This window comes from Anolis sagrei, chromosome 9 (genome assembly GCF_037176765.1).
Source record: "Anolis sagrei isolate rAnoSag1 chromosome 9, rAnoSag1.mat, whole genome shotgun sequence".
Lineage (NCBI taxonomy): Eukaryota > Metazoa > Chordata > Lepidosauria > Squamata > Dactyloidae > Anolis > Anolis sagrei.
In genome coordinates this window covers 8,640,877-8,664,860 of record NC_090029.1, presented here as the reverse complement: position 1 = coordinate 8,664,860, position 23,984 = coordinate 8,640,877, and the positions used below count along the sequence as shown (strand labels likewise).

At 41.2% G+C, this 23,984-nt stretch overlaps 2 protein-coding genes across 3 annotated transcripts in view; both read left to right on the top strand.

Moving 5' to 3' along the window:
* The window catches only part of SNUPN (snurportin 1), a 47,185-nt gene extending 32,178 nt beyond the window's left edge, over positions 1-15,007 (top strand). For both annotated transcript variants that reach the window (XM_060755738.2, XM_060755739.2), the window contains exon 9: positions 14,321-15,007. In XM_060755738.2, coding sequence (XP_060611721.2) covers positions 14,321-14,650 — 330 coding nt within the window. In that variant the 3' untranslated portion in view covers positions 14,651-15,007. The remainder of the gene's footprint in view (positions 1-14,320) is intronic.
* Positions 15,008-20,897: 5,890 nt separating this feature from the next.
* PTPN9 (protein tyrosine phosphatase non-receptor type 9) overlaps positions 20,898-23,984 on the top strand; it is a 48,440-nt gene continuing 45,353 nt past the window's right edge. The window contains exon 1 of the mRNA XM_060755740.2: positions 20,898-21,712. Coding sequence (XP_060611723.2) covers positions 21,680-21,712 — 33 coding nt within the window. The 5' untranslated portion in view covers positions 20,898-21,679. The remainder of the gene's footprint in view (positions 21,713-23,984) is intronic.

Below are 23,984 nucleotides of genomic sequence, written 5' to 3'. Positions count from 1 at the left end.
AGGAAGGATGGAAGCAAAAAGCAAAGGAAGGAAGGAAGGAAAGAGGTGTAGAGAAGGAAGAAAGGAGAGAAAGAAGAAAATAAATAAAAAGGGAGGGAGGAAAGAGGTAGAGAAGGAAGGAAAAGAAAAGGGAGGAAAGAGGTAGAGAAGGAAGGAGAGAAGGAAAGAGAAAAAACGGGAAGGAAGGAAAGAGGTAGAGAAGGAAGGAGAGCAGGAAGGAAAGCAAGGGAGAGAAGGAAGGATGGAAGCAAAAAGCAAAGGAAGGAAGGAAAGAAAGAGGTAGAGAAGGAAGAAAGGAGAGAAGAAAATAAAGAAAAAGGGAGGAAGGAAAGAGGTAGAGAAGGAAGGAAAAGAAAAGGAAGGAAAGAAGTAGAGAAAGAGGGAAGGAAGGAAAGAGAAATGGAAGGATGGAAGCAAAAAGCAAAGGAAGGAAGGAAAGTTAGAGAAGGAGGAAAGGAGTGAAAGAGGGAGGGAAAGAAAAAGGGGGAAGAAAAGAAAGAGGTAGAGAAGGAAGGAAAAGAAAAGGGAAGAAGGGAGGAAAGAGGTAGAGAAGGAAAGAAAAAAGGGAGGGAAGAAAAGAAGGAGATAAAGAGGGAGGGAAGTAAAGAGAGAAGAAAGGTTGAAAGCAAAGAGTGAAGGAAGGAAGGAAAGAGAGAAAGAAGGATGGAAGCAAAGGGAAGGAAAAGAAAAAGGAGGGGGAATCATAGAGGTAGAGAAGGAAAGAAAAAAGGGAAGGAAGGAAGGAAAGAAGGAGTGAATGAAGGGAAGAAGGAGAGAAAGAGGGAAGGAAAGAGAAAGAAGGATGGAAGCAAAGAGTGAAGGAAGGAAGGAAAGAGAGAAGGAAGAAAGGAGAGAAAGGGAAGGAAAAAAGAGAGAAAGGAAGGATAGAGGTAGAGAAGGAAAAAAGGGAAGAGGGAGCGAAGGAAGGAAAGAAGGAGAGAAAGAGGGAAGGAAGAATGGAAGCAAAGAGTGAAAGAAGGAAGGAAGGAAAGAGAAGAAAGGAGAGAAAGGGAAGGAAAAGAAAAAGGGAGGAAGGAAGGATAGAGGTGAAGAAGGAAAGAAAAAAAAGGGAAGGAAGGAAAGAGGGAGCGAAGGAAGGAAAGAAAGTGAGAAAGAGGGACGAAAGGATGGAAGCAAAGAGTGAAGGAAGGAAGGAAAGAGAGAAGGAAGAAGGGAGAGAAAGGGAAGGAAAAGAAAAAGGGAGGAAGGAAGGATAGAGGTAGAGAAGGAAAGAAAAAAGGGAAGGAAGGAAAGAAGGAGAGAAAGAGGTAAGGAAAGAGAGAAGGAAGCAAAAAGCAAAGGAAGGAAGGAAAGAGGTAGAGAAGGAAGAAAGGAGAGAAAGAAGAAAATAAAGAAAAGGGGGAAGGAAGGAAAGAGATAGAGAAGGAAGGAGAGAAGGAAAGAATAAAAGTGAAGGAAAGAAGGAAGGAGAGAAAGAGGGAGGGAATGTTGGCCACAGTGAAATATAAAGTTCCCGGAATTCCAGCATGACTCTGTGGATAAAATATACATGTATGCATAGCTGGAGGAGTGAGATCCGGGCCCCCACTGCCCATCGAATGTGTTGCCAGGGCAATGGCGTCGCCGGGCAACGGAACACAACGGGTTTCCTGCGCATGGATGGTGACGCAAACAACAGGAGAGAGGCTTCTGCATGCGCGCAAGGCCGGCCCTTTCTCCTCGCCAGGAAAGTTTTCAATGGAGGCAAGGTCTCCATCTGAATGGAAGGCACAAAGAATGACTCCTCCCTCGCTTCCTCCTTTCATTCCTCTCTCACGCTCCGCTTTCCTCCCTTCCTCTCTTTCCTCCATCCCCATCTTTTCCCTCCTTCTTTGCTTCATTCCTCTCTGCCTTTCTTCTTTCCTACCTTCATCTCTCCTTCCTTCTTTACTCTTTCCTCCCTTCTTTTCTTTCTTTCCTTTCTCCCAGTCTTTTTTCCTCCCCTCCTCTCTTCTTTCCTACCTCCTTTTCTTCCTCTCACCTTCCTTTCTCCTCTCATTTTTCCTTCCTCTCTCTCCCCTCCCTCCTTTTCTCATTTCTCCCTCCTTTCCTTCCTCCCTCTTTTGCTCCTTTCTTTCCTTTTTCCTTCCTTCCTTCCTCTTCTTTCTTCTCATCCTCTCTCCTCCTTTTCTTCCTTCCTTCTTTCTTTTCTCTCTCCCATGCCTTTTCCCCATCTCCTTTTTTTCCTTCCTTCTTTCCTACCTCCTTTTCTTCCTCTCTCCTTCCTTTCTCCTTTCATCTTTCCTTCCTTTCTCTTCCCTTCATTCTCTCCTCCTTTCCTTCCTCCCTCTTTTGCTTCTTTATTTCTTTTTTTCTTCTTCCTTCATTCCTCCATCTCTTCTTCCCTCCTGTCCTCTCTCCTTCCTTCCTTCCTTCCCTCTCTCCCACTCTTTTTTACTCCCATCCTCTTTTTCCTTCCTTCTTTCTTACCCCCTTTCTTCCTCTCTCCTTCCTTTCTCCTTTCATCTTTCCTTCCTTTCTCTTCCCTTCATTCCCTCCTCCTTTCCTTCCTCCCTCTTTCACTTCTTTATTGCTTTTTTTCTTCTTCCTTCTTCTCTTCTTTCTTCCTGTCCTCTCTCTTTCCTTCCTTCCTTCCTTCCTTCCTCCCTTCCTCCTTTCTTTCCTCTCTCCAACTCTTTTTTCCTTCTTCTTCCCTACCTCCTTTCTTCCTCTCTCCTTCCTTTCTCCTTTCGTCTTTCCTTCCTTTCTCTCCCCTTCATTCCCTCCTCCTTTGCTTCTTCCCTCTTTTGTTCCTTCCTTCCTTCCTTCCTTCCTTCTTCCCTCCTTCTTTCTTCCCATCCTCTTTTTCCTTCCTTCTTTCCTCCCTCCTTTTCTTCCTCTCTCCTTCCTTTCTCTTTTTATCTTTCCTTCCTCTCTCCCCCTTCATTCCTTCCTCCTTCTCTTCCTCCCTCTTTCATTCCTTCCTTCCTTCCTTCTTCCTTCTTCCTTCTTCCTTCTCTTCTTTCTTGTCATCCTCTCTCCTTCTTTTCTTCCTTCCTTCTTTCTTTCCTCTCCCACGACTTTTTCCTCCCATCCTCTCCTTTTCCTTACTTCTTTCCTGCCTCCTTTTCTTCCTCTCTTCTTTTCTCCTTTCATTTTTCCTGCCTCTTTCTCCCCTTCCTCCCTTTCTCATTCTTTCCTACTTTCCTTCCTCTTTTGCTCCTTCCTTCCCTCCTTCCTTCCGTCCTTCCTTCCTTCCTTCCCTCCCTCCCCTCTCCTTCTCTTCTTTCTTCCCCCCTTCTTTTCTTCCTTCCTTCCTTCTTTCCTCTCTCCCACTCTTTTTCCCTTCCATCCTCTCTCTTTCCTTCCTTCTTTTCTATCTCCTTTTCTTCCTCTCCCCTTCCTTTCTCCTTTCATCTTTCCTTCCTCTCTCCCCTCCTTCAATTTCTCATACCTTCCTCCTTTGCTCTTTTGCTCCTTTCCCTTTTTCTTCCTTCCTTCCTGCCTTCCTTCTTTCCTTCCTTCATTTCTTCCTTCATACCTTTCTTATTTCCTACCATCTGCTCTTTTTTCTCCCTTTTTTCCTCCCTTCTTTTCTTCCTCCCTTCCTCTCTCCTTCCCTTTTTCCTTCCTCTCTTCTCTCCCTCCTTCCTTTCCCTCTCTCCTTTCTTTCTTTCCTTTTTCCTTCATTCTTTTTTTCTCCCTCCTTCTCTCCTTCCTTCCTTCCTTCCTTCCTTCCTTCCTTCCTTCCTTGCTTCCTTCCTTCTTTCTTTCCTCCCTTCCTTCCTAACTCCAACTCAACCCAGATGAGTCCCCATTCCTTTGCAAGGTTGTTGTTATTACTATAATAAGTATTTATACCCCGCTTTCCTTAATCAAGGCCCAAAGTGAGTTTGGAGCATGATTCTGGTATTTCGTGGGGATCTCCCATTCCAGGTCCGTCCGCAGTTTGCTTCCAAAAATGAATCCATATAGAGATCTTTTACAAGACCATTTTGGACCTTGGCTTGCTCGGAGAAGAAAGGGCTGATGCACTGCTGGCAGTTTCCCGGCCCAGACTCCCAGCTTGGAGGCAGACAGTCACTTGGAGTGGCGTCAGGAGCATGACTCAGTTTGCAAAGAGGCAGGCGGATGCATTCAATTAAAAGACAATCCCCGGAGAAAGGGAGGCATTGGCACTACAGAACGTTGCTTCCATTTCCCAGCTTTTGTGGACACAACCCCTCTTCTTCTTTCCCTGAAGGATGTGGGTTTATTATCCATGAAGGCCTACCTATCTCTACTCTAAAAATGAAAATATACCTGTAGATAATGTACTAGTTGACCCATCACACATTGCTGCGGCCAACCTTCCCTTCCTCTTCCTCTCCTTCTTTCCCTCCCTCCCTCCCTCTTTCCTTCCTTCCTTCACTTGTTTTCTTTCCTTCTCTCCTTCCTTCCTTCCTTCCTTCTCTTCCTCTTCCCTTCCTTTCACCCTTTTTCTTTCCCTTCCTCATTCTCTCCTTTCTTCCTTCTCTACCTCTTTCTCTCCTTCCTTCCTTCCTTCCTTATTTCCTTAGCTCTTTGCTTCCATCCTTCCTTCTCTCTTACCTTCTCTCCCACTTTCTTTCCTTTCTTCTTTGCTTCCATTCTAACTCTTTGCTTCCATTCTTCTCTCCTTTCTTCCTTCTCTCCCTCTTTCTCTCCTTTCTTCTTTCTCTACCTCTTTCTTTCTTTCCTTTCTTCTATTGCTTTTTGGTTCCATCCTTCCCTCCCTGTTTCCCTCCTTTCTTCCTTCTCTACCTCTTTCTTTCTTTCTTTCATTCCTTCCTTAGCTCTTTGCTTCCATCCTTCTCCCCTTCCTTCCTTCTCTACCTTTTTCTTTCTTTCCTTTCTTCCTTTGCTCTTTGCTTCCATCCTTCCCTCCCTCTTTCTCTCCTTTCTTCCTTCTCTACCTCTTTCTTTCCTTCCTTCCTTCCTTAGCTCTTTGCTTCCATTTTTCTCTTTTTTCTTCCTTCTCTACCTCTTTGTTTCTTTCCTTCCTTCCTTAGCTCTTTGCTTCCATTCTTCCTTCTCCCCTCTTTCTCTCCTTTCTTCTTTCTCTACCTCTTTCTTTCTTTCCTTTCTTCTATTGCTTTTTGGTTCCATCCTTCCCTCCCTGTTTCCCTCCTTTCTTCCTTCTCTACCTCTTTCTTTCTTTCTTTCATTCCTTCCTTAGCTCTTTGCTTCCATCCTTCTCCCCTTCCTTCCTTCTCTACCTTTTTCTTTCTTTCCTTTCTTCCTTTGCTCTTTGCTTCCATCCTTCCCTCCCTCTTTCTCTCCTTTCTTCCTTCTCTACCTCTTTCTTTCCTTCCTTCCTTCCTTAGCTCTTTGCTTCCATTTTTCTCTTTTTTCTTCCTTCTCTACCTCTTTGTTTCTTTCCTTCCTTCCTTAGCTCTTTGCTTCCATTCTTCCTTCTCCCCTCTTTCTCTCCTTTCTTCTTTCTCTACCTCTTTCTTTCCTTTCTTCTATTGCTCTTTGCTTCCATCCTTCCTTCCCTCCCTCTTTCTCTCCTTTCTTCCTTCTCTACCTCTTTCTTTCTTTCATTCCTTCCTTAGCTCTTTGCTTCCATCTTTCTCTCCTTTCTTCCTACTCTACCTCTTTTTTTCTTTCCTTTCTTCCTTCGCTTTTTTCTTCCATCCTTCTCTCCTTTCTTCCTTTTCTCCCTTTTTCTTTCCTTTCTTTCTTAGCTCTTTGCTTCCATCCTTCCTTCTCTCTTTCCTTCTCTCCCTCTTTCTCTCCTTTCTTCCCTCTTTTTCTTTTCCTTCTTCTTTCTTCCTTCTCTACCTGTTTCTTTTCTCACTTCCTTTGCTCTTTGGTTCCATCTTTCCTTGTCTCTTTCCTTCCTTCCCTCTCTCTTTCTGTCTTTCGTTCCTTCTCTCCTTCCTTCCCTCTTTCACTTTTTTATTTTCTTCTCTCCTTCCTTCCTTCTCTACCTTTCTTTCCTTCCTTCTCTCCTTCCCTCCCTCTTTCTCTCCCTCCTTCTCTCCAACCTTCCTTCTCTACCTTTCTTTCCTCCCTCCCTCCCTCCCTCCCTTAGCTCTTTACTTCCATCCTTCCTTCTCTCTTTCCTTCTCTTCCTCTTTCTCTCCTTTCTTCCTCCCTTCCCTCTTTTTCTTTCCCTTCTTCCTTCTTCCTTCTCTACCTGTTTCTTTTCCCTCCTTCTTTCTATCTTTCATTCGTTCTCTCCTTCCTTCCCTCTTTCTCTTTTTTATTTTCTTCTCTCCTTCCTCCCTTCCTTCCTCTCTTCCTTCCTTCCCCCTTTCTGTGTATGTGTTTTGTGTGTGCATATGCATATATGTATGTATATATGTGTGTTTGTGTATATATGTGTGTTTTTGTGCATGCATTGTAATGTATTTTTGGTTTTCTGGCTTTTTAAGTCCCTTTCACTGTGTTTTTCAGTGTTTTTATGAGCAATGGTCATTCATTGGCTCCTCAAGGTTGGCTGTTCCTGGGCTTCCAGGTATCGACCGGAGAGACTCCTCTCCTTCCCATTCCAGGCCTTTCTTGTCTGCTCAGGGCTTTTAAAGAAAGCGGATGCCGAGACAGAAAGCCGTGCTCTTCTTACCTGAGCCAGAGAGAGAGAGAGAGGCTGGCAGAGGGTTGAGGAGCAGGTCCTTTGGCCATCCTCATTGCCTCCCCCATACACACATCATTAACTCCGGCATCCCATTCCTCCCTGGTTTCCGGTACTCCTTTTTTCCTCCCTAGTCATCAGTTCCCTGTGCGCAAATGGCCTTTTAATAAGCCAATTTAGCTAAAAGCAAAGACAAGGAAAGAAGGTGGAAGGAGGATGCATCTCTTTCTCCCTCCCTCCTTCTATCTTTTATTTGTTTGTTCCTTTTTTCCCTCTCTCCCTCCTTCCTTCTTTTGTTCATTCCCCCTTTCCTTCCTTCCTTCCCCTCTTTTGTTCATTCTTTCTTTCTTTCCTCCCCTCTTTCTTCCCTCCCTCCTTTTTCCCTTTCTTCCTGCCTCCCTCTTTCCTACTTCAGTTTCTTACTCCTTCACTTCTGACATTGCTCTTTCCTTCCTTCTTTTGTTTATTCATTCCTTCTTTCCTCCCCTCTTTCCTCCCTTCCTTTTTCCTTCCTTCCTTCCTTCCTTCCTTCCTTCCTTCCTTCCTTTTGTTCATCCTTTCTTTCTTTCCTCCTCTCTTCCCTCCCTTCCTTCCCCACATTTGTTTTCTTTCCTTCCTTCCTCCCCTCCTTCCTTCTTTTTCCCTTCCTTCCCCATTTGTTCATTCTTTCTTTCCTCCCCTCTTCCCTCCCTTCCTTTTTCCCTCCCTTCCCCTCATTTGTTCTTTCTTTCTTTCCTCCCTCCCCTCTTCCTTCTTTCTTTTTCCCTTCCTTCCCCCTTTGTTCATTCATTCTTTCTTTCCTCCTCTCGTCCCTCCCTCCCTTCCCCACATTTGTTTTCTTTCTTTCCTTCCTTCCTTCCTCCCTCCTCTCTTCCTTCCTTCTTTTTCCCTTCCTTCTCCGTTTGTTCATTCTTTCTTTCCTCCCCTCTTCCCTCCCTTCCTTTTTCCCTCCCTTCCCCTCATTTGTTCTTTCTTTCTTTCCTCCCTCCCCTCTTCCTTCTTTCTTTTTCCCTTCCTTCCCCCTTTGTTCATTCATTCTTTCTTTCCTCCTCTCGTCCCTCCCTCCCTTCCCCACATTTGTTTTCTTTCTTTCCTTCCTTCCTTCCTCCCTCCTCTCTTCCTTCCTTCTTTTTCCCTTCCTTCTCCGTTTGTTCATTCTTTCTTTCCTCCCCTCTTCCCTCCCTTCCCTTTTCCCTTCCTTCCCCTCATTTGTTCGTTTGTTCTTCCTTCCTCCCCTCTTCCTTCTTTCTTTTTCCCTTCCTTCCCCTTTTGTTCATTCTTTCTTTCTTTCCCCCCTCTTCCTCCTTTTCTCATTCCTTTCTCCTTCCCTCCCTTCCTTCTTTTTCCCTTCCTTCCTTCCTTTTGTTCATTCTTTCTTTCTTTCCTCCTCTTCCCTCCCTTCCTTTTCCCCTTCCTTCCCCTCATTTGTTTTTTCTTTCCTTCCTCCCTCCCTCCCCTCTTCCTTCCTTCTTTTTCCCTTCCTTGGCCTTTTTGTTCATTCTTTCTTTCCTCCCCTCTTCCCTCCCTTCCTTTTTCCCTCCCTTCTCCTCATTTGTTCTTTCTTTCTTTCCTCCCTCCCCTCTTCCTTCTTTCTTTTTCCCTTCCTTCCCCTTTCGTTCATTCTTTCTTTCTTTCTTTCTTTCCCCCCTCTTCCTCCTTTTCTCATTCCTTTCTCCTTCACTCCCTTCCTTCTTTTTCCCTTCCTTCCTTTTGTTCATTCGTTCTTTCTTTTCTCTTCTCTTCCCTCCCTTCCTTTTCCCCTTCCTTCCCCACCTTTGTTTTTTCTTTCTTTCTTTCCTTCCTTCCTCCCCTCCTCCTTCCTTCTTTTTCCCTTTCTTCCCTTTCTGTTTATTCTTTATTTCTTCCCCTCTTATTTCTCTTCCTTTGCTCTCCTTTCCCCTCATTTGTTCTTTCTTTCCTTCCTCCCCTCTTCCTTCCTTCTTTTTTCCCTTCCTTCCTTCCTTTTGTTCTTTCTTTCTTTCTTTCCTCCTCTCTTCCCTCCCTTCCTTTTTCCCTTCCTTCCCCACCTTTGTTTTCTCCTTCCTTCCTTCCTTCCTTCCTTCCTTCCTTCCTTCCTCCCTCCCTTCCTTCCCTCCCTCTTCCTTCTTTTTCCCTTCCTTCCCCTTTTGTTCATTCTTTCTTTCTTCCCCTCTTCCTTTTGTTCTTCCTTCCTTCCTTCCTTCCTTCTGTTCATTCTTTCTTTCCTCCTCTCTTCCCTCCCTTTTCCCTTTCTTCCCCACCTTTGTTTTTTCTTTCTTTCCTTCCTTCCTTCCTTCCTTCCTTCCTCCCCTCCCCCTTCCTTCTTTTTCCCTTCCTTTCCTGTTTGTTCATTCTTTCTTTCCTCTCCTTTACTTCCTCCCTTCTTTTCCCCTTCCTTCCTTCCTTCCTTCCTTTCTGCCAAAGTGGAGTATCTGACAAATGCAAGATACTCCACTTTGGCAGAAAAAATGAAATGCAAAGATACAGAATGGGGGACAATGCCTGGCTCGAGAGCAGTACGTGTGAAAAAGATCTTGGAGTCCTCGTGGACAACAAGTTAAACATGAGCCAACAATGTGATGTGGCGGCAAAAAAAGCCAATGGGATTTTGGCCTGCATCAATAGGAGCATAGTGTCTAGATCTAAGGAAGTAATGTTTCCCCTCTATTCTGCTTTGGTTAGACCACACCTGGAAGATTGTGTCCAATTCTGGGCACCACAATTCAAGAGAGATATTGACAAGCTGGAATGTGTCCAGAGGAGGGCAACTAAAATGATCAAGGGTCTGGAGAACAAGCCCTATGAGGAGCGGCTTAAGGAGCTGGGCATGTTTAGCCTGAAGAAGAGAAGGCTGAGAGGAGATATGATAGCCATGTATAAATATGTGAGAGGAAGCCACAGAGAGGAGGGAGCAAGCTTGTTTTCTGCTTCCTTGGAGACTAGGACGCGGAACAATGGCTTCAAACTACAAGAGAGGAGATTCCATCTGAACATTAGGAAGAACTTCCTGACTGTGAGTGCCGTTCAGCAGTGGAACTCTCTGCCCCGGAGTGTGGTGGAGGCTCCTTCTTTGGAAGCTTTTAAACAGAGGCTGGATGGCCATCTGTCAGGGGTGATTTGAATGCAATATTCCTGCTTCTTGGCAGAATGAGGTTGGACTGGATGGCCCGTGAGGTCTCTTCCAACTCTTTGATTCTATGATTCCTTCCTTCCTTCCATTATTTCCAACATTCTTCTTTCTTTCCTTCTTTCCTTCCTTTATACCTTCCTCGTTCCTTTCCTTCCTTTTTTTTTCCTTCCTTGTTCCCTTCCCTGTGTGTAAACGTCCTTTGAAAAATCCAGTTTCGCTCAAAGCAAACACAGAAGGAAGCGGCTCTAATCCCAGGGTGGAGAAGGATTATCAATACCCTCCAATCTCTCCCTCTTCCCTTGGAGCTATAGCGGAAAAAAATCTTTATTTTGGATGTCACGGAAGCATCTCACCCTGGGGGAGAGTGATAGGAATCAATTGAGGAGAGGAAGTGATGTCATCGATGGAGTGGCCTCAATTCCCATTGATCACCATTGATTGTTGACGATGGCTGTGCCTTGTGGGATCCATAAAGACCTTCTGTTTGAGGAAAAGGAGTCTTTCCAGTTCGGAGAAGGACTCTTTCAATGAGGAACGTTGTAATCTCGTTTCAGAGTTACCTTCAAGCCAACAGGAAGCTCGTCTTGGAAATAATGTTATCTTTTTTATTGGATTCCTCGTAAATAATTGAAGATCGGCCTCTCCGATCGCATCCTCTTCCTTAACATCATTACCATCAGAGCCTGGAAACATTACTCTGAAAGCTTAATGCATTAGAGTGAAATGTAGTTTGCTGTCATGGCTCGATTTTTATGTTTACGCGCATCCAGGTCGTTGGAAAACAATGATGCATCGTTGTGTTCATTAGCAATCGGCAGTACACTGATTTCCAAATTTTTAATGCCATCTAAAATGGTCTCAGATCATCCGTATCCCACTCAAATAGTGGATTCGATTTTAAAATGAGTTGCGTTGGAGGACGTAGAGATTCCTAGAGAGGACACAGGAAGTTGACACTGAAGAGCTTAAAAATGCTAGAGATATTCTCTGTAGGCATTTTCTAGGTCCTCCAGTGCATTTCGCTGATATGCTACTACAGCAAGTTGACAATGGAGGGCTTAGAAATGCTAGATAAGTCCTCTCTGGACATTTTCTAGTCCTCCAGTGCATTTCTATGGCATGCTACTACAAGAAATTGACATTGAAGAGCTTAGAAATGCTAGAGATATTCTCTGTAGGCATTTTCTAGGTCCTCCAGTGCATTTCGCTGATATGCTACTACAGGAAGTTGACAATGGAGGGCTTAGAAATGCTAGATAAGTCTTCTCTGGACATTTTCTAGTCCTCCAGTGCATTTCGCTGATATGCTACTACAGCAAGTTGACAATGGAGGGCTTAGAAAGGCTAGGTAAGTCCTCTCTGGACATTTTCTAGTCCTCCAGTGCATTTCTATGACATGCTACTACAGGAAGTTGACTCTGAAGAGCTTAGAAATGCTAGAGATATTCTCCGTAGGCATTTTCTAGGTCCTCCAGTCCATTTCGCTGATATGCTACTACAGCAAGTTGACAATGGAGGGCTTAGAAATGCTAGATAAGTCCTCTCTGGACATTTTCTAGTCCTCCAGTGCATTTCTATGGCATGCTACTACAAGAAATTGACATTGAAGAGCTTAGAAATGCTAGAGATATTCTCTGTAGGCATTTTCTAGGTCCTCCAGTGCATTTCGCTGATATGCTACTACAGGAAGTTGACAATGGAGGGCTTAGAAATGCTAGATAAGTCTTCTCTGGACATTTTCTAGTCCTCCAGTGCATTTCGCTGATATGCTACTACAGCAAGTTGACAATGGAGGGCTTAGAAAGGCTAGGTAAGTCCTCTCTGGACATTTTCTAGTCCTCCAGTGCATTTCTATGACATGCTACTACAGGAAGTTGACTCTGAAGAGCTTAGAAATGCTAGAGATATTCTCTGTAGGCATTTTCTAGGTCCTCCAGTCCATTTCGCTGATATGCTACTACAGCAAGTTGACAATGGAGGGCTTAGAAATGCTAGATAAGTCCTCTCTGGACATTTTCTAGTCCTCCAGTGCATTTCTATGGCATGCTACTACAAGAAATTGACATTGAAGAGCTTAGAAATGCTAGAGATATTCTCTGTAGGCATTTTCTAGGTCCTCCAGTGCATTTTGCTGATATGCTACTACAGGAAGTTGACAATGGAGGGCTTAGAAATGCTAGATAAGTCTTCTCTGGACATTTTCTAGTCCTCCAGTGCATTTCGCTGATATGCTACTACAGCAAGTTGACAATGGAGGGCTTAGAAAGGCTAGGTAAGTCCTCTCTGGACATTTTCTAGTCCTCCAGTGCATTTCTATGACATGCTACTACAGGAAGTTGACTCTGAAGAGCTTAGAAATGCTAGAGATATTCTCTGTAGGCATTTTCTAGGTCCTCCAGTCCATTTCGCTGATATGCTACTACAGCAAGTTGACAATGGAGGGCTTAGAAATGCTAGATAAGTCCTCTCTGGACATTTTCTAGTCCTCCAGTGCATTTCTATGGCATGCTACTACAAGAAATTGACATTGAAGAGCTTAGAAATGCTAGAGATATTCTCTGTAGGCATTTTCTAGGTCCTCCAGTGCATTTCGCTGATATGCTACTACAGGAAGTTGACAATGGAGGGCTTAGAAATGCTAGATAAGTCCTCTCTGGACATTTTCTAGTCCTCCAGTGCATTTCTATGGCATGCTACTACAGGAAGTTGACACTGAAGAGCTTAGAAATGCTAGAGATATTCTCTGTAGGCATTTTCTAGGTCCTCCAGTGCATTTCGCTGATATGCTACTACAGGAAGTTGACAATGAAATGCTAGATAAGTCCTCTCTGGACATTTTCTAGTCCTCCAGTGCATTTCTATGGCATGCTACTACAGGAAGTTGACATTGAAGAGCTTAGAAATGCTAGAGATATTCTCTGTAGGCATTTTCTAGGTCCTCCAGTGAATTTCTATGACCTGTTACTAAAGGAGGACTTAGAAGAGCTAAAGATGTTCTCCATAAGCATTTTCTAGGTCCTCCAGCACATTTCTATGATATACTACTATAGGAAATTCACTGGAGGATTTAGATGTACTAGTTTCTAGGTCCTCCGATCCATTTCTATGACATGCTACTACAGGAAGTTGACACTGGAGAGCTTAGAAATGCTCCAGATATTCTCGGTAGGCATTTTCTAGGTCCTCCAGTGCATTTCTGTGATATGCCATTACAGGAAGTTGACAATGGAGGGCTTAGAAATGCTAGAGATGTTCTCCATAGACATTTTCAAGATTCTCTAGTTCATTTCTATGACATGGTACTACAGAAGTTGACAGTGGAGAACTTAGAAATGCTGGAGATATTCTCTGTAGGCATTTTCAAGGTCCTCCAGTCCATTTCTCTGATATGCTACTACAGGAAGTTGACACAGAAGAGCTTAGAAATTCTAGAGATATTCTCTGTAGACATTTTCAAGGTCCTCTAGTCCATTTATATGACATGGTACTACAGGAAGCTGGGACTGGAGGACTTAGAAGTGCTAGATTTTCTCCGTAGCCATTTTCTACATACTTCAGTGTAATTTCTATGACATTCTACTACAGGAAGTTCACTGGAGGACTTAGAAATATTAGAGATGTTCTCCCTAAGCATTTTCTAGGTCCTCCAGTGCATTTCTCTGATATGCTACTACAGGAAGTTGACACTGGAGAGCTTAGAAATGCTCCAGATATTCTCGGTAGGCATTTTCTAGGTCTTCCAATGCATTTCTGTGATATGCCATTACAGGAAGTTGACAATGGAGGGCTTAGAAATGCTAGAGATGTTCTCCATAGACATTTTCAAGATCCTCTAGTTCATTTCAATGACATGGTACTACAGAAGTTGACAGTGGAGAACTTAGAAATGCTGGAGATATTCTCTGTAGGGATTTTCAAGGTCCTCCAGTCCATTTCTATGACATGCTACTACAGGAAGCCGAGACTGGAGGACTTAGAAGTGCTAGAGGTGTTCTCCCTAAGCATTTCTAGGTCCTCCCGTGCATTTCTATGACCTGTTACTAAAGGAAGTTGACCTTGGAGGACTTAGAAGTGCTAAAGATGTTGTCCATAGGCATTTTCTAGGTCCTCCAGTGCATTTCGCTGATATGCTACTACAGAAAGTTTATAATGGAGGGCTTAGAAATGCTAGATATGTCCTCTCTAGACATTTTCAAGGTCCTCTAGTCCATTTCTATGACATGCTACTACAGGAAGCTGAGACTGGAGGACTTAGAAGTGCTAGAGATGTTCTCCGTAGCCATTCTCCCTAAGCATTTCTAGGTCCTCCAGTGCATTTCTATGACCTGTTACGAAAGGAAGTTGACCTTCGAGGACTTAGAAGTGCTAAATATGTTCTCCATAGGCATTTTCTATGTCCTCCAACACATTTCTATGATATGCTACTATAGAAGTTGACACTGAAGAGCTTAGAAATGCTAGAGATATTCTCCGTAGGCATTTTCAAGGTCCTCCAGTCCATTTAGTGTCAACTAAAGGAAGTTGGCACTGAAGAGCTGCCACGTGGTCCCGTTACAGATGGAAAAACTCGACGGCCGGGCTGTTATGGGCATCCGACCAAGCTGGATTGTCCAAAGAGTACCGACCACCCCGTATCCGTGAATTTCCTGTCACTTGGCTTCTTTTTTCCGCAGGTCGACGGGCTTCTTTTCTATCACAAGGAGAGCCACTACAACCCCGGCAGCACCCCTTTGGTGGGCTGGCTGCGTCCCTACATGGTTTCCGACATCCTGGGCCTGCCGGTGCCTTCGTGCCCGCTCACCGCCAAGCCCGAATACGCCCAGCACCAACTGCAGCAGATCATCCAACACAAGAAGGGCCCGAAGCCGGAGGGTTCCCCCGAGGTCAACCGGGACACCCAGAACGGGCGCTACGAACTGGAGCACCTCTCCACCCCGAAGCCCGAGAAGTCTCGTCGTGCCACGGAGGACACCGCCAGCGAGATGGAGAATTTGGAAATATGACCTTTCTCCCGCCGCGGAGACGATCTCCAGGTTGAAAACGGGGTTGAACTCGGTCCACATTGGGGGTGCTATTTTGGGGGGGCCCAGAGCCCCTCGATCTCAATAGAAATCACTCCACTTATTTCTAAAAAAAATTTGGACACATTCATTTGAGCATCCGGGGCTTCTTCGCCACTTTTCACCATATTTAGATCACGTTCACTTTCAAAATAAATAAGATATGTCAAGTATCCGTACTCATTGAGGAAGGGAGGTTCGGCCTTCCATCCATCCACCATCCGCACTCATTGGTTGTTTCCTAATGTATTGGTTTCGGGTGCACCGAACACAATAAAGGACTTTGGAGAGATTTGGAAAGATTCTAGTGTCTTTAAGGAGTTTTTTAGCCGATAAAGCCCAAATCATTGTCACTTAAGAGATCTTGGGACCTTTATATTTAATGACATCCAACACATTGATGTTTGATGGGGGATTCTGGGATATATCCTACATAAAAAAGAATGAGAGCTGGGGAAGACCTCCAAGGCACATTCAGTCCAACCCCCTTCGGTGCAGTAATACACAATCAAAACCCTCCCGACAGATGGCCATTCAGCCTCTGCTTAAAGACTTTCAGAAACTCCATCACATTCTAAGGTATTTTATGATTATATTAAATTGTTATTGTTTTATTGTGTAAAATTAGTATTAAATTATTATAATTATATTATATTAGTATGATTTTATTAAATTACTATTTTATTATTATATTAAATTGTTATTATTTTATTGTGTTAAATTGTTATTAAATTATTATAATTATATTATATTAGTATTATTTTATTAAATTACTATTTTATTATTATATTAAATTGTTATTATTTTATTTTGTTAAATTGTTATTAAATTATTATAATTATATTATATTAGTATTATTTTATTCAGTTATTGTTTTACGACATTATTATTTTATTAAATTATTTTTAGTAAATTACCATTTTAGTAAATTGTTATTAATTTACTTCATTATTATTTTATTAAATTGTTATTTTGTTATTATTTTATTAAATTGTTCCATTAAATTACTTTTTTATTTTATTATTATATTAAATCGTTATTATTTTACTATGTTACATTATTATTAAATTATTCTAATTATATTAGTATTATTTTATTAAACTATTGGTTTGGGAAATTATTATTTTATTAAATTATTTTAGTACAAATTGTTATTATTTTATTTTATTATTATACTAAATTATTTTATTAAATTGTTGTTTTGTTCTTATTTTATTAAATTGTTTCATTAAATTACTCCTTTATTTTATTATTATATTAAATTATTATTATTTCATTATTATATTAAATTATTATAATTATGTTAGTATTATTTTATTAAACTATTTTTATGAAATTCTCATTTTATTAAATTATTTTATTACATTGTTATTTTGTTCTTATTTTATTAAATGGTTTCATTAAATTACTCTTTTATTTTATTATTATATTACATTATTATTTCATTATTATATTAAATTACTATAAATATATTTTATTAGTATTATTTTATTAAATTGATATTTTAGTAAATTATTCTTATTATATTAAATTTTAATTTTATTATTATATTAAATTATTATTTCATTACTATATTAAATTACTATAAATATATTGTATTAGTATTATTTTATTAAATTGTTATTTTAGTAAATTATTTTAATGAATTATTCTTTATTATTATATTAAATTTTAATGTTATTATTATATTAAATTATTATAAATATATTATATTAGTATTGTTTTATTAAATTGTTATTTTAGTAAATTATTCTTTATTATTATATTAAATTTTAATTTTATTATTATATTAAATTATTATTTCATTATTATATTAAATTACTATAAATATATTATATTAGTATTATTTTATTAAATTGTTGTTTTAATAAATTATTTTAGTAAATTATTCTTATATTAAATTTTAATTTTATTATTATATTAAATTATTATTATTAAATTATTATAAATATATTATATTACTATTATTTTATTAAATTGTTATTTTCGTAAATTGTTTTAGTAAATTATTCTTTATTATTATATTAAATTATTATTTTATTAAATTATTTTATTTTATTATATTAAATTATTATTATTTCATTATTATATTAAATTACTATAAATATATTATATTAGTATTATTTTATTAAATTGTTATAAATATATTATATTAGTATTATTTTATTAAATTGTTATTTTAGTAAATTATTTTAGTAAATTATTTTTATAATTATTTTAAATTATAGTTTTATTATTATTATATTAAATTATTATTTTATTAAATTATTATTATTATTACTTTCCTTCCTTCCTTCCTCCCTCCTTCCCAGTAGCTATAAATACTGCCTCCATTTCTCTGAAATTACATCATGTCCAATGCTTAGAGTTCCTGATAAGCAGGAATATATTTATGTTTTTCTTCCGTTCACAGACAGAAGGGCCATTTCAATCCCTCCTTTCCCCGCTCCCTCCGTCCTTCTCAGAAAACCTTGTTTTCCCTGCCAAGAATGCGGCCATTCGATTCCTGATAACACAAGCCGGCAACGTCTTTGGTGGCACAAAACTGGCATCGGCTCAGCCCACAAAGATCAATGTGCGCCCTGGACCTTTGTGGACTGAAGGCAGGAACAGGAAAACCCCAAAACCACCGAAAGCGGCTTGCACAATCCTCCATTCAGCTGGTTTGCTCGCCTGCTCAAGTTTCTAGTCCTTATGATGGTAAAGATAAGCTCAAAACAATGCGCCACCATCATCCGTCCTAAAAGTCATGGGCAAATGTGACATTTATTTGGCACTAGCTTGCATATCCGGCGTTGCCCGGGTTATTTTACCAAATGCATATGGTTGTGGGTGAACTACAACTCCCTGAAACTCCCATCAACGTTGGTTGTGTTGTGCAATTTGCTCCAAATCAGTGGTTCCCAACCTTTGGGCCTCCAGGTATTTTGGACTTCAACTCCCAGAAATCCAGTTAGGAACTATGGGAGCCGAAGTACAAAACACTCAGAGTCCCAAAGGTTCTAGACGCATCATGGGTTGGGTTCAGTATGGTGTCAGGTTGCAGGATACACTACAGCTCCCACCATGGTGGGTCAGGCCCCTCAAATCCTTCCAGTAGGTTCAGCTGGTCATCAAGGTTTATCACAGTGTCTCCAAGTTTGGTCCTGATCCATCATTGGTGGTGGTCACAAGTTTGGTCCAGATCCGTCATTGGTAGTGGTCACAGTCTCTCCAAGTTTGGTCCAGATCCATCATTGGCGGTGGTCACAAGTTTGGTCCTGATCCATCATTGGTAGTGGTCACAGTCTCTCCAAGTTTGGTCCAGATCCATCATTGGCGGTGGTCACAAGTTTGGTCCTGATCCATCATTGGTAGTGGTCACAGTCTCTCCAAGTTTGGTCCAGATCCATCATTGGCGGTGGTCACAAGTTTGGTCCTGATCCATCATTGGTAGTGGTCACAGTCTCTCCAAGTTTGGTCCAGATCCATCATTGGCGGTGGTCACAAGTTTGGTCCTGATCCATCATTGGTAGTGGTCACAGTCTCTCCAAGTTTGGTCCAGATCCATCATTGGCGGTGGTCACAAGTTTGGTCCTGATCCATCATTGGTAGTGGTCACAGTCTCTCCAAGTTTGGTCCAGATCCATCATTGGCGGTGGTCACAAGTTTGGTCCTGATCCGTCATTGGCGGTGGTCACAAGTTTGGTCCAGATCCATCATTGGTGGTGGTCACAGTGTCCCCCTCTTTCTTTCTTTCCTCCCTCCTTTCTCATTCTCTCTTCCATTCTTTCACTTCCCTTCCCTCTCTCATCCTCCTCTTTTCTCTTCCTCCTCTCCTTCTTTGCCCCTTCCTTTCTCTCCCCCTTTGCTTCCCCCAGTCTGTATTCCTTCCTTCCTCTTCCTTCTCTCTTTTCCCCCTTCCTTCCTTCCTCTCTCATTTCCTCCCTCCCTCTCCTCCTTCCTGTCCCCTCTTTCTTTCTTTCCTTTCCTTCTTCCTGTCTTTCCCTTTCTTTCTTTCTTTCTCTCCTCCCTCCTTTCTCATTTTCTCTTCCACTCTTTCACTTCCCTTCCCTCTCTCATCCTCCCCTTCTCTTCCTCCTCTCCTTCTTTACCCCTTCCTTTCACCCCTTCTTTCCTCTCGCCTTCTCCCTTTTTTCTTCCCCTTTCACTCCTTCTTTTCCCTTTCCTCCCTGCTCTTTCCCTTTCATTCTCTTCCACTCTTTCCCTTCTCTCTCTCCTCCTTTGCCCCTTCCTTTCTCTCCCCCTTTCATTCCCCCAGTCTGTATTCCTTCCTCTTCCCTTTCTTTCTCTCCTCCTTTCTCATTCTCTCTTCCACTCTTTCCCTTCCCTCTCTCCTCTCCTTCTTTGCCCCTTCCTTCCCCCTTTCCCCCCTTCCTTTCCTGTCTGTATTCCTTCCTTCCTCTTCCTTCTCCTCCTTCTCTCCCCCTCCTTTCTTCCTTCCTCTCTCATTCCGTCCCTTCCTACTCCTTCTAGTCCCCCTCTTTCTTTCTTTCCCTCCCTCCCTCTCTTCTTCCTGTCTCTCCTCCCTTTCTCATTCTCTCTTCCACTCTTTCCCTTCCCTCTCTCCTTCTCTTCTTTTTCTCCTCTTCCTCTCCTTCTTTGCCCCTTCCTTCCTCTCCTTCTATCCCTCCCCCACCCTTTATTCCTTCCTTCTTCTTCCCTCTCTCCTTTTCCCTTTTTTCTTCCCCTTTCACTCCTTCTTTTCCCATTCCTCCCTCCTCTTTCCCTTTCATTCTCTCTTCCACTCTTTCCCTTCCCTCTCTCCTCCTCTTTTTCTCCTTTTTCTCTCCTCCTTTGCCCCTTCCTTTCTCTCCCCCTTTCATTCCCCCAGCCTGTATTCCTTCTTTCCTCTTCCCTCTTCCTTTCTTTCTCTCCTTTCTCATTCTCTTCCACTCTTTCCCTTCCCTGTCTGCTTCTCCCCTTTTTCTCCTCTTCCTCTCCTTCTTTGTCCCTTCCTTTCTCTCCTCCTTTCCCTCTCCCACCCTTTATTCCTTCCTTCTCTTTCTCTCCTCCTCCTTTCCCCCTTCCTTTCCTCTCATTCTCTCCCTCCCTCCTTCTCCTCTTTCCTATCCCCCTTTCTTTCTTTCCCTCCCTCTCGTCTTCCTGTCTCTCCCTCTTTCTTTCTTTCTCTCCTCCCTTTCTCATTCTCTCTTCCACTCTTTCCCTTCCTTCCCTCTCTCCTCCCCTTCTACTCTTCTTCCTCTCCTTCTTTGCCCCTTCCTTTCCTGTCTGTATTCCTTCCTTCCTCTTCTCTCCTTCCTTTCCCCCTTCCTTCCTTCCTCTCTCATTCCCTCCTTCCTTCTTGTCCCCTCTTTCTTTCTTTTCCTCCCTCTCTTCTTCCTGTCTCTCCCTTTCTTTCTCTCCTCCTTTCTCATTCTCTTCCACTCTTTCCCTCCCCTTCCCTCTCTCCTCCTCTCCTCTTTCTCTCCTTCTTTGCCCCTTCCTTTCTCTCCTTCTTTCCTTCCCCCAGTCTGTATTCCTTCCTTCCTCTTCCTTCTCTCCTTCCTTTCCCCCTTCCTTCCTTCCTCTCTCATTCCCTCCCTCCTTCTTGTCCCCCTCTTCCTCTCCTTCTTTTCCCCTTCCTTTCACTCCTTCTTTCCCTCCCCCAGTCTGTATTTCTTCCTTCCTTTTCCCTCTCTCCTCCTCCTTTCCCCCTTCCTTCCTTCCTTCCTTCCTTTCTCATTCCCTCCCTCCCTCCTTCTCCTCCTTCCTGTCCCCCTCTTTCTCTCTCTCCTTCCCTCCTCTCTCTTCTTCCTGTCTCTCCCTCTTTCTTTCTCTCCTCCCTTTCTCATTCTGTCTTCCACTCTTTCCCTTCCCTCTCTCCTCCTCCCCTTCTTCTCCTTTTCCTCTCCTTCTTTGCCCCTTCCTTTCTCTCCTTCTTTCCTTCCCCTAGTCTGTATTCCTTCCTCTTTTCTCTTTCTCTCCTCCCTCCTTTCCCATTTTCTCTTCCACTCTTTCCCTTCCCTCTCTCCTCATCCCCTTTTTCTCCTCTTCCTCTCCTTCTTTCCCCCTTCCTTCCTCTCCTTCTTTCCCTCTCCCACCCTTTATTCCTTCCTTCCTTCTCTCCTTCTCTTTCTCTCCTCCTCCTTTCCCCCTTCCTCTCTCATTCCCTCCCTCCCTCCTTCTCCTCCTTCCTGTCCCCCTCTCCCTCCCTCCCTTCTTCCTGCCTCTCCCTCCTTCCTTCTCTCTCTCTCTCCTCCCTCCTTCCTTCCTTTCCCTTCCTGAATGAGCCTCCCTCCCACTTGTGAATGGAGCCCAGGCAGGAGGAAGGGGCGTGGCTTGGGCTTGCGGAGTGGGCGTGGCTTAATGCCCGGGCCTGGCGTCGCCCTGCTTTGCAGGAATTTGCAAAAAAAAAGGGGAGCCATGGGTTGCAAGGGGATTGGGGGCAGAGGAAAAGCACCGCCTGGGAGGAAAACCACTGGAAGGTTATGATCGCCTGGATCCAGCCTTGGACTACACTCTCTGCCCTCCCCACTTTTTTTTGGGCCCCCAAAGGGGAAATTGGAGGTATTTTGCACCCCTTTCCCCACTGTTTTGGGGCCCTGCCCCACATATTTTCAGCAATTTTCTCCATTTGCAGCATGCATTTGACAAATTTTATATTTTCCTTGATTGCAGGAGCAAAAGCTGGGTGCAATAACTCTTTAACAACAAATAATTAATATTAATACTTTGCAAAATAATATTATTTTTTTCTGCTTTGGAAACTATATCAATAGAATATTTATTTGTAATTTTTTTTATATATGCAATGCTAAATCCAAGAAGAACTGGAAGAAGGTCCAACTTGGGGTGTTCCCACCCCCCAAAATTCAAGATTTAAAGGGACCCAGTTTTGTTTTAGTTGGTTTTTTGGCTTTTTCCTTTTGCAAAAAGTGGGAAGAAAACTCAACACAAAAAAAAGCAACACAAAAAAAAAGACTTTGGGGTCAAAGTGTTTGGGAAACTTCCACTTCCTTTGCTTGAGAAATGGCTGCAGAATTGAGCCCAGAAGAAGAGCAGGTAAGACCCAAAGGGGAGAGCTCAGTGTGTCTGGATTGAATTGTGTTGTTGTTGTTGTTGTTGTGGGCCTGCAGATTGGAAATTGGAAATGCAGGCCCTCTCTTTTCCTTCCTCCTCTCTTTTAGGCATTCTGATTTTTGCATTGCCTCTTCCACCAAGCTCCATTTCCTATTCATGTGTACAAATGTGTGTGTGTGTGTGTGTGTGTGTGTGTGTGTGTATTGTATATATGTGCACATAAATACACACATATATCACCCACCCACACATTTATAGAGGGAAAATGCCAATGTGTATGTGAATGTGCACATATATATTTATTAACTGCATTTATACACACACACACACATATAGTATATATGTGCACATAAATACACACACATATATCACCACACATATATAGTGGGAAAATGCCTATGTGAATGTGCACATATATATTTATTAACTGCATTTATACACACACATATAGTATATATGTGCACATAAATACACACACATATATCACTCACCCACACATATATAGTGGGAAATGCCTATGTGTATGTGAATGTGCACATATATATTTATTAACTGCATTTATACACATACACACATATATTATATATGTGCACATAAATACACACACATATATCACCCACCCACACATTTATAGAAGGAAAATGCCAATGTGTATGTGAATGTGCACATATATATTTATTAACTGCATTTATACACACACACACACACACACATATATAGTATATATGTGCACATAAATACACACACATATATCACCCACCCATTCATATATAGTGGGAAAATGCCAGTGTGTATGTGAGTATGCACACACATATATTTATTAACTGCATATATATATTACAATATGTAAGTGAGTGTGTGTATGTGTATATATATATATATATATATATATATATAGTATATCTGTGCACATAAATACACACATATATGCACCCACCCACACATTTATAGTGGGAAAATGCCAATGTGTACGTGAATGTGCACATATATATTTATTAATTGCATTTAATTGTGTGTGTGTGTGTGTGTGTATATATATATATATATATAGTATTTATGTGCACATAAATACACACATATATGCACCCACCCACAAATTATTTATTAACTGCATATATATATATATATATACATACACAACATACAATATGTGTGTGTGTGTATAGTATATATGTGCACATAAATACACCCATATATGCACCCACCCACACATTTATAGTGGGAAAATGCCAATGTGTATGTGAGTGTGCACATATATATTTATTAATTGCATTTAATTGTGTGTGTGTGTATATATATATATATATATATATATATATATAGTATTTATGTGCACATAAATATACCCATATATGGACCCACCCACACATTTATAGTGGGAAAATGCCAATGTGTATGTGAATGTGCACATATATATTTATTAATTGCATTTAATTGTGTGTGTGTGTGTGTGTGTGTGTGTGTATATACACACACAAAATATGTAAGTGTGTGTGTATGTATGTATATATATATATATATATATATATGTAGTATATATGTCCACATAAATACACACATATATGCACCCACCCACAAATTATTTATTAACATACAATATGTGCGTGTGTGTGTATAGTATATATGTGCACATAAATACACACATATATGCACCCAGCCACACATTTATAGTGGGAAAATGTCAATGTATATGTGAGTGTGCACATATATATTTATTAACTGCACACATATGCACCACCAAATATATATACTTTGTATATGTATATGTGCGCCAAATATACACACACATATAATATGTAATATATGATATTATATATTAGAATACAAAATATTATATATTACTACATAATATTTTGTAATATATATATTAGTATACACATACATAAATACATATACATTAGGAAATGGGAAGGAGAGGAAAGGCTTTGCCAATACAAAAAAGTCCAATTTCGTAAATGCATGTTTGAATATATGTCAGTGTGTGTGTTTATATATATATATGCATGCACACATATACATATACAAAGAATACATATTTAGAAAACTAGACATATATTAATATATTAGTATATATTAGTATACACACATACATATATATTAGGAAATGAGGAGGAGTGGAAAGGCATTGTCAATGCAAAAAAGTCCAAATTTCCTAAATACATGTGTGAATATGTGTGTGTATACATATACATATGTATATGTATATAATTATATTACTTCTATATATATATATATATATATATATATATAATAT